The sequence below is a fragment of the Engystomops pustulosus genome, chromosome 5, assembly GCF_040894005.1.
Source record: "Engystomops pustulosus chromosome 5, aEngPut4.maternal, whole genome shotgun sequence".
NCBI lineage: Eukaryota > Metazoa > Chordata > Amphibia > Anura > Leptodactylidae > Engystomops > Engystomops pustulosus.
In genome coordinates, this window is record NC_092415.1 from 41690059 (window position 1) to 41701430 (window position 11372).

General features: G+C 40.1%; 1 protein-coding gene across 2 annotated transcripts in view; it reads right to left on the bottom strand.

The window, feature by feature from the left end:
- The window catches only part of ARFGEF1 (ARF guanine nucleotide exchange factor 1), a 95901-nt gene that overhangs the window by 52020 nt on the left and 32509 nt on the right, over nt 1-11372 (bottom strand). For both annotated transcript variants that reach the window (XM_072151740.1, XM_072151739.1), the window contains exons 2-5: nt 10726-10756; nt 9253-9409; nt 1129-1275; nt 71-250 (exon numbers count right to left, since the gene is read on the bottom strand). In XM_072151740.1, the coding sequence (XP_072007841.1) occupies nt 71-250; nt 1129-1275; nt 9253-9409; nt 10726-10756 (515 nt within the window). The remainder of the gene's footprint in view (nt 1-70; nt 251-1128; nt 1276-9252; nt 9410-10725; nt 10757-11372) is intronic.

Below are 11372 nucleotides of genomic sequence, written 5' to 3' on the forward strand. Positions count from 1 at the left end.
TGACCCTGGAGAACCCTCGGACACCCTAGGTTTGCCGAGCTTGTCGTGCACGGACAATTTAGACACTCACCGCTTGGTTTTCCATCCGTGCAAATATGACATTGAGCATCTGTGTCAGAGTGGCCTTGGCGGTGGTCTGATTGACCAGATTCTTGCTGGCTAGGTAGATGTTGTAGCATGTTCTTACTGCCTGGAGTACCGTTCCTTCGTGAATCTCTATGTGCTGCGATGTAACCGCTGTGAGCAAGGCCTAAAAAAATTTAGAGAAAAAAATGAATTAGAGTAGTTTGGAGGATTGTGCACAATAATAACTTGTATTAATCCACATAAGTTATACGTAGGGGTCAGTGATGAGAAAAGTTTAGCCTCTGCAGGACTCACTTATGATGAGATTACTGGCACAACACTGAAAAGACGACGCCATACATCACGCCGTGACCTGTAGTCTTTTATCCTTGGTCAAAGTAACAATACTCTGTGTCACCTTATGTATTGTTCTGCTCTCAGTTTTCTATACCAGCAGTGAATACATCAGCGCTACTTATAAGGTCACAAGTTATATATATTTTTCCCTAAAACGGTTTTACATCCAAAACTATGATTGAGAAATTGCCGTCTAAAAGGGGATAAAACTATCCTCTATTCCTGCATTTATAAAAATCCACAGCAATGAGGAGAAGTGGAGGCTGTTCCCTTAGAAATGACAGATATCAGTACCGCAATTCTCACAACTGATTATGTCTGAGGAACAAAGAAACACAAATTCTGATTAAATATGCATTACTACACTTCATTCCAGAAATCCCAGGAGAACGCACAAAATCTGTTTTTTGTTTCTCTTTTGACAAAATCCTTCATTTTTTATTTTTCAGATACAACCTCAGTATATTTTCCTTGGTAAGAGCTAGAAAGAAGCTTTAAAGGGGTAGGTTCTAGATTAGACGTAATTGTGTACTGATTGTGGGGGTCAGACTTCCGGGACCCCCACCAATGATGAGTACATTTCCTACAAAGCATACTGCTGTAAAGAATACAGTGGCTGTGCTTGGTATTGCAGCTTAGCACCTTTTACATGAATTAAAAAAAATTGTGAGAGCATCCCTTTAACATTCACACCTAACATACTACCTTTATGATCTGCAACTGGACATCTTCATCCGTCTGGGGTCCTTGGAAACAGCCACAGATAGTTTCGATAATTCTGTCAATTAACTTCTTGCCGGGTGTTGTGCTATCCGGTGCGCTGCCAGTCAAGTGCCCATATGCAATAAGTTTCTATATAAAAATAAAAAACAGAAAAAACACAGTTACACATTATATGCCGTGCGACTTACAGTGTGGTACTTGTTCAATAGCAGCCACAAATGAGTTACAAAGCTTTGATAAGCCCAAGGTTCTCTGAATATTGTTAAATTAAAGCTGATCGGGTCATTTTGCTAGACCGATTGTTCCTGTGTCCACGCCTTCTGTTCATCTATCTATACTTCTGTATGTTTGTTAGGTATGACTAAGGACCAATTATGGTCTAAAATACGTCACCTTTCTCATACGTTGTCGCTTTGCTTCACTTTTGAAAGATGATTTAATACATTTTGCATATTTTAACTACTTTTTCAAAAACTTTTTGACCAGTGCTGGACTTCCCTATTTTCTATTATGCAGTAACACACAATGCGGATACCGGACCACACTTTACCCATGCACAGCTTCTAAAACTGGCGACAATCTGGTGAGCTGAATGCTTTTTTTTTTCTATACAATTATTTTTATTCTCACCATAACGGGTGCCCTTTTTTTATTTACCTTTTTCCTCAATTTACAAGTGACCTTTTCATATCCAAAAAAAATTCACCAAAATCTAAGCAGACTTTTGGGGGGGCGGAGCCTGACCGCGCTGCAAGACGGACGCCTGAAAGAGAGCTCCCGAGTGCAGGCTTAAACCCACGGCTCAATAGAGGCTCGATAACCCCATAATGGGTAAACCCGGCAAAGAAAGAGGGCTGGAGACGTGTGCCACCCCAAAAGGCAGGAAAAATCAAGGAGACCTAGAGAAATATCTCCGCAAAAAACTAATCTCCCCGCTACCGCGGCCACGCAAGATGGCGCCGGAGTTCCCGCCGGAATCAGACGCGCCAGAGGACTCGGAGGCAGAGAGCCAAGATGCAGACCCGCTAGAGGACAGATCAGCGCCTCTTTCTAAGAAGACACTCCAAAAGGTACTGGCTCAAGCCCTAGCTCCAGTTCTACAAGAACTAGCGGCAATAAGAGAGGATTTAAGGTCAGTGGGCAGGAGGGTAGAATGCCTAGAAAATAATCAGGCCGCCATTGTTGATTTTAACGCAGCTCTAGCACATAACATGTCAATACAAGCAGATGGGCTGAACACAGCCATTCTGCAAATAGAAGACCAGGAAAACAGGAGTAGGCGCAAAAATGTGCGTATAAAAGGTCTTCCTGAAACATATGCATTTGACACGCTGCAGCAGACCGCTAAACAGATATTTGCTTCCCTGCTCACTGATGAAAGAGCTAACAATATTACTATAGAGAGAGTACACAGATCCTTGAGACCTCCACCAAAAGCAGATGAACCGCCGAGAGATATAATATGTGGCTTACTAAGCTATCAAGATACGGCTGCAATACTCAAAGCTGCCAGAGAAGTCAAAGATCTGGAATTTGAGGAGAACAAAATCTCTTTATACCAAGATATTGCACCCTCTACACTCTATAAAAGACGCCTTCTTCGTCCACTAACTGACCACCTCAAAAACCAAAATATCATGTATAGATGGCTTTTCCCATTTGGACTGAGCTTCTCCACACAAGGGAAGAGATGTGTAATAAAAACTCCTGCGGATCTACAAAGAGCCTGGGATATCCTGGACATAGCTCCATTCCCAATTACATCTTGGATGCCAGTTCAAGAACAACATCTAGAATTGCCAGTACTACCCTTGATTGAAAAATGGACAACTGTCTCCAAGTCAAAGTCTCCAAAGAACAGGAACCGACCATCCACAAGCAAGGGTAGCTGAAAGACTGAACGCTAAATGCTAAGATTTGTATGATTGTTCAGTAATTACTAAAGTACAGCCCTTACTACTACTTTTTAAAACATACCTTGCCGGATAACCCAGACCTGATTCACCTAAACCCATTACCTCTAACCTTCCCCACTTTCTCCCTCTACCCATCCCCTACCTGCGCCTCTTCTTACCCCACTCCCCCCCCCTCCACTATCTCCAACTATCCTAAAGGAAGGTAAATAGATAAATAAGTTTTATTAAACATTTGTGTGAGTAAGATTGCACCCGCCTGAAAATACAAATTTAAATGCTTTAGAGTCAAGTAGCATAAAATATCATATACTCCTTGCTCACCATTATGGAACCATTTATAAAACCTTTCCCTTACCCCTCAACCCTCCCCCCCCCCCACATGTCCCCCCCCTATCTCTCATACCTCACCTAATATTTGAGTAAGCAATTACGCTTTATTAGACCAAGTATAGAACAGAGACCTCCCACAAGGGGAATGACTCTGTAGGCCTCAAAGAGTAATATGGAATTATCTTTCCTTTTCGCTACCTAGAGGCCAACAACTTCCTTACCCCCTTCCCCCCCCCTCCCTCCCCTCCCATCCCCCCCCTCCCTCCCCCTCCCTTTCTCAAATGGTAGAACATCTTAAAAAGAGCCAAGTCTGATTTATAGTAGCAGGAACCTAGCCGTGGTAAATAGTCTGCAACCCCGATCAGGTTTCTTACAGACTATCTGTGATAGACCAATCCCCCCCCCCAACCCAACAAAGCTCACAGACGCCATGACTTTAAGTCTAAGAGTCTCTGAGCTTTCCACTATATACAAGCTAGTTAGCAATTTCACAAGAAAGAAATCTAAATGTTTATATACTAGCACAACAACTCTATCTCTATTTTACTTAATGCTAACTGTATTATGCCAGTTTGTTTACTTGTTAACATGTTTGTTTGATATGTTCTGTTATCCAGTCACCAATCACCTACTGCCTATAGAAGTAGTGTCTCCTTTATCACCACACCAATGATGTCCATAAAGGTAACATCGATGAACGCCAGAGGGCTTAACACGCCTAGGAAGAGATCGCAAATGATGATTCTCCTCCGAAACATGCAATCAGATATATGCTTCCTGCAAGAAACGCATTTTAAGGTAGGAGCTGAACCCAAATTCCCAAAACACAAGTACAATTTTTGCTATCATAGCACATATCACAAAGCCAAAAGAGGAGTGAGTATCCTGATATCAAAACAGGTCCCTTTCACTCACTCAGTGACATGGTCGGATCCAGAGGGAAGATTTCTGGTAATTAAAGGGAAGATTGGTCCTATCCCAGTAACATTAGCTTCTATTTATGCTCCAAATAAGAAACAAATTGGTTGGCTTAAGGAGACACTACTTAAAATTCATGAAATGGCAGAGGGATTAAGGATCATAGGGGGAGACCTTAACATTGCTATTGATCCCTCCTGGGATAGCTCTAAGGGATCCACCATGCACTCACAAAAAGCATTAAGTTCCTTACATAAATGCTTTCAGGAGGTAGGAATTATAGATGCATGGAGAACCTTGCATCCAAATGCACGTGACTATACATTCTACTCACATGTCCATAATTCTTATCAAAGAATAGACTACCTATTAACTTCCTCCACGCAGATAGACATACTACGTTCAGCTGAGATAGGTCCGATCACAATATCGGATCACGCTCCTGTATCAGTGACGATTTCTCTAACAGAAATCCCAAAGAAAATTATCACATGGCGTTTAAATGAAACCTCATTGGACTCAAAAGAAACAGTAGATAAAGTCACTTCTAAAATTGAAACATTCTTCAAGGAGAACACTACAGAAGGAATGGCCAAAACAATAGTATGGGAAACACATAAAGGGGTGATAAGTGGAGAACTCAAAGCGATAGGAGCTAGAAATAAAAGGAAAAGGGATGAAATATTGAACAAAACTTTAGCGCAAATCTTAAAACTAGAAGTAATAGCAAAACACTCACTGAGCCAACAACACAAAGATGAACTCAATAAACTGAGAAATGAACTATTGAACCACCTGAATATTAAATCAGCTAAGCAATATCAATATGCTAAATTTAAATATTATGCACATGGTAATAAAGGAAATAAGCTTATGTTGCACCTTATGAAGAAAGATAGGGACATAGCATTTATTAACTCGCTGAGTATTCAGGGGAAAGGGAAAATTACGAAGTCCAAGGATATATTAGATGCGTTCAGATCATACTATATAGACTTATATAATATTGATGATTCATCTTCAATAAATAAGACACAAAAACTAGACATTACGAAAAAATTTCTACAAAAGATAAAACTACCCTCCTTAGACGAGAGCGCACAACTTTCACTTATACAACCAGTAACAAAAGAGGAAATTTCAGAGACTATTGATGCATTACCACTAAATAAAAGTCCAGGCCCAGATGGACTACCGTCTGGGTACTATAAGAAATTCAAAAAAGTACTAATACCACATATAGTGGAGTGGTGCAACTCCCTCCTTAATGGGAGTGCCCTCCCACCACAAGCATTAGCAGCCATAGTCACAATATTACCCAAGCCAGGTAAAGATCTAGAACAATGCGGAAGTTACCGTCCAATCTCTTTACTAAATGTGGACATCAAAATCTGGGCCAAACTATTAGCTAAAAGGTTGAGTCCACACCTCCCATTGCTTATTGACCCAGAACAAACGGGGTTTGTCCAGGGCAGAGAAGGTAACCATAACTCTACACGGGTAATACACGCTATACACTATGCACAAACAAAAAATGTCCCCTTGGTCCTCCTAGGTACGGACGCAGAAAAAGCGTTCGACCGGGTGGATTGGGAATTTATAAAAGAAACCTTAAATAAATTTGGAATACCAACACAATTTATAAATGCTATAATGACATTATATAGTCACCCGAATGCGAGAATCAAAGCAAACGGAATTTTATCCAGCCCTTTCAAAATTTCCAATGGCACACGCCAAGGATGCCCCCTCTCTCCTACACTCTTTATCCTAGTCATGGAAACGCTACTACAAACCCTCAGATCAAAACAGGAAATAAGGGGTCTAAAAGTTGGGAACACCACACACCTCAATGCTGCATTCGCAGATGATTTACTTCTAATGCTGACAGATCCAAAAAAGGCCTTCCCGCATATCATAAATACACTGCAGGAATTCGGACTAGCTTCGAATTTCAAAATAAATCTGGTAAAATCAGAGGCCTTAAATATAACTGCACCTGTAAAAACAATATCGATTCTTAAAAAGCATTACCCCTTTACGTGGCAAACCTCTAAGCTGAAATACTTGGGAATTAATATAACTACACAATGCTCCTCATTATTTAAGGAAAATTACACACCTGTGTTAACACAAATAAAAAACATGCTGAACTCGCTAGCCCTACCTTATATCTCGTGGATAGGACGCAAAAACTTATTACAAACATTCGTAATGCCCAAACTTTTGTATCTTTTACAAACATTACCCATGGAAATCCCTAAATCATATTTTAATAAGCTAAAAGCCATGTATTCATCCTTTCTATGGAAGGGGAAGAAAGCTAGAGTCCCGTATAACAGACTAAAGCTTCAGAAAGAGAATGGAGGCTTTAACCTCCCAGATGCTTTAAGCTACCATAGAGCTATACACTTAAAGAGGTGGATACAGCTCCACAACCCGAAATTAATGAACCCGAGTCTAGAAATAGAACTAAACATCCTAACAGAGGCACAAAGAGCACAATTATGGGGCATCAAAGCAGTAGGAGCCTGCAAGAATCCAATCACAAAAGGGATGATAACAACAATACAGGCAATGTGCTCTGAATTTCACCTATTAAGTACGCCACCAACACTATTACCAAGTAACTTAATACCTAGACTAGTAAACCCAAACAAAGATTCCCACTCGACTTCTTTGTGGGCACATTGGGCGAAAACCCCACTAAGGGCATTCCACAAATACACAACCCAACAACTACTAGACACGGAACAACACCAGAGGCCAGCTTTCAACTTCTTGCAAAAAGAAGAAATCAAATATAATCACACACAACTGAAAATGAAATACCCCCTAAGGCAAGACCCCACATGGTTGGAAAAATGGCTTCTGAAAGACACCCTACCAAAAGGGACGATATCTTTACTGTACTCATACATTCTTTCTCAAGGGTTGAATGCTACTCCGGCGTACATAAAAGAATGGGAGGCAGACTTACACTTGTCATTTTCTCAAACACAAATCAAACAAATACATCGCCGTTCACATGGTTTTTCTAAATGCGTTAAAATACAAGAGAACTCTTACAAAATAATGACCCGATGGTATAATACACCATCAGTACTAGTCCGAAAGAAATTAGTTAAAAATGACAATTGCTGGAGATGCGGTAACGGGGGAGGAAACCTGGGACATATCTACTGGCGCTGCCCAAAACTCTTTAAATACTGGGCGTAGATTCAAGCACACATAAGGAAAATTACTAAGAAACAGGTTATACTAACTCCAGAGACAGTATTACTATGGATACCAAATAGTACATGGGCACCTGCCAGAAATGATTTGACCACCCATCTGGTCCAAGCAGCTAAACTTCTTATACCACCCAAATGGTTACAAATTGAAGCACCTAAAATCTCAGAGTGGATAAGCAAAGTAGATGAATTATATAGATTGGAAGAAATAGCAAGTTGGGAGTCAAGAACCCATTGTAAATTCAAGAAAATATGGTATCCATGGTGCATATTCCGAAACTTAACACCATAGGCACAACTGACGAAGGAGTGCACACACTCTTTACGAGTGACTATGATAATATGAGGGAATTATAAAAGATAAGGCGGACAACTCAACGATGAAGGAGATAGCGAACAAAATCTAACTAAAGTTAATCTAAGCAAAAGGCAGAGACATCACGTAGATACATCTAGTAAAGAAGGCGAATTGGTTGACTGGAAAATAAAAAATAAAAATCCGTTATGAGTATAAACATATGTTTGTAAAAGATGCAATCTAATGTATGTCGAGATAAGGTTTGTTAAAATATTTAGAGACCAGGTTACAAAGAAAATAATCCTTGTATAAGCCCTTACTTCAAGATATATGTATTTGTTGTATGGCTAATTGGATTTACATTTGTATACATGATGTATAAAATGATATGTACGACGGTCACATTTGCTTGTAAATAAGAAAATCCAATAAAAAGTTTTATACAAAATCTAAGCAGACTTTTAATAAGCACTTATAAAAGGTTAAGGCTGGTGCTTTCTATACCAGGTTGATCTATTTACTAGGCACCTCTTCTCCACTAGAAAAAATTAATCCAGGCCAACTCTGGTCTGCACATGCCTACTTCAGAAAAAGTAACATGCCGGTGGCAAAGTGAGACAAGTCACAATCTTTACATCAAATTGTGGTGTAGAATCGATGAGTAAAGTCACAAAAATTACAATAAATTCCGACCACTGATCTGAGACACTCCCAGATGCCCATCTAAGAGCAGAGCGAGTGTCTCAGACTCAACCCACAATAATGCACTAGGATTTTACCTGTGTAATGGCCGTTGCCCACAAGCCAGTTCGGTCCAAGAAAGTTCCCAAGAAAGTTCAGTTACCAGACCAGACCTAGAATCACTGAACTGAGCAAGTTCATGCGGTAATTCTAAGTTCTGTTCAGGAAATCCTGCAAATGTATAGATTCTCAGACTGCACTCGCTTGTGGGCAAAGGGTTTAAATCTCCACTCAGATCCCTAAGTTTCTTCTTCTGTGGCTTCACTCTCAAAAAGTCATTAAATTAGTGCAAAGTGACAAAGACGATTAATTTGGGTTTTTGGTAAAATAAAAGAAGATACAAAGGTGATAAAATCTGGAAAAATAAAAGATATATGATATAGAATTAATAGTAATGTTAAAAGAGGGTAGCTGATCACTGCAGAGATTTGGTTAAGAGGATTTGGATCTGTAAAAATATAATGTATATGGTAATAAAGATAAGATGTGCATGCAATAAATGTATTAGTCTTTTTTGTATTTTTTGAAAAAGGGGGGGGGGGAGTGTTTGCAGCTAAAGTTTTCCTGCTTTTATGTCTTGCAATAAATCATAAAATGTAAGATTTAACCGAATAAATATAAAACACAGACATTAAAAGAAAAAAATAAATGAGTGAAAAGTAGAGACCTGCAAACAATCCAGAGACGTGCTCACAATCCTCGGACATTTGGACTGACAGGCGAGCTCAAATGGTAGAAAGTATTTGTCGGCTTCAATGAAAGTAGCCTTTGACTTGACGGGTGGAAGGGTACTAGAACCGGCCTTCGCATCTCCTTGTGGAGGGCTGGGAGAGGATAAAAGAATATTGTACAATTACACTTATCCATATACTGCATTACACACATTACATTAGAATGAAACACTGAATTTACTACACTGTATGGACAAAGGATAGATGTCTGACTGCTGGAGGTCCAAGGGAAGGAACACCTATGAACAAAGCAATAATGCAAAGAGAGACCACCACTCCATTCACTCCTATAGGACTGGAGCAAAGGACTGGGGCACATTGCCATCTCGTTCTTATATAGGACCGGGGATCCCAGTTATCTTTCAGGATTGCAAATCTCAGACCCCAGAAATCATATGCAAGAGGAAGTAGTCCAAAATCTATAGATAACCTGTTATGAACTGGATATACTAAATTATAAAATATCCTATGGTCTCAATAGGTGCAGCGGGGACGCCATGGTGGAGCAGAGTATGAGGTCATCTGGATGGTGCCCTGGATAATCTGCTGCTTACAACTATACATGGTGCTGGTCATGTGAAAGACCCTGGCACATGCCTTTTCTCATGTAATCCTGCTAAAACTACATGCTGATCCAAAACCGCATCAGGACAAATGCAGAAACTGAATGTAGTAACAGCACGTGGCAACCAATTGTTGTATAACATTATGGTTAATAGCAGTTTTATGACATTTTGTGGCCATTGGGTTTCAACAGAGGAGTGAGGTTTCTAATAAATATTTACATGTAAATCCAATTTAAGACTATTTTTACAAATCATAAACATATGTGGCTGCCCCTTATAAAGCACACAGAACAATGCTCATATTGTGCTTCTAGCCCCTTTCTTTTCAGAGTTGTGATAATTTTATGTTCTGAATCAACTTGTCATAAATCTCCCTCAGCAGCAGTGAAGTGAGCAGAGTCTAACCTCTTTGTGTCTTTGCCCTAAAGCCAAATCTGTTAAAATTTCCCCTCCCATGGTGCTAGAAGGAAGCCTTTTACTTCACTATTCTTTGCAAGAGACCTCTGCATTCGCAGATCTGCATAGACACAGCTCTCCTGCTAGCTACACACATCACATGCCCTCCCCCTCTGCACTCCAGAATGTGCAGGGAGATGCAGCCCCTCCCCTACATCAGTTAAAACCAGTTGTTTCTCATATAAACCAGCTATAAGCAGCACTCTCAGATTAAATATAAACTACAAAGGATAGAAAAGAAACTGCTGCACAAAGGTAATGAAAGTAAGAGGCAAACTTGTCCTACAACACAAAATCTACTGATCTGTTGGGAAGAAATTATCGGAATTGTGCTTTAGCAGAAGGAGATTACTTAAAGATTAAACATGTAAAATATGGACGACTTACCTCTGCTTATCTGCTTCACGCTTTATCTCCTCTGTAAAGGAAAAAGAAAAAACTTAGAAAACAAATAACAAATTGTGGAAAAACTGTCTGGAAGAATCATGAGCAGAGGCTCAGCTACAGAATAAAACACCTAATATTTCAATGTCTGATGACGTTTCTCTGCTTTGCGTCGGATCTTTGCTGGTTCTTAATTATTATATAAAGACTATGATCTGATCAGGAGACTGGTGAGAAGTCAAATGGTCTTTAACCCTTTACATCACGTAAATTGCCATCGACAAATGTCTGTCAGGCCCAGCCTACACCATGTCTACACTCACAGACCTATACAATAATAGGTTTCCATAACGGAGGCCTATGGTTAGCGCATGCAGACGCAGGGTGAAAAGAGCCATAGTCAGCCATTCAGGAGGTAACTAAACTTTTCTAGTGTAGAAAAAAGCTGCATGACAATCCCTGAGGGGAGCGGCCATATTGGTTATCACATAAAGAAAAGCTGAATAATTTACATGCACCACATAGTTTCTTTACTACTGCATAACCATCCGGTGTGTGCCGTCACCGTGTATGCGGACTATTTCTGCTACTTCTCCGTGTGTCACCAGGGACAAGAGCCTCGAATAAAGGTCTACACCGCGTTCATTAGT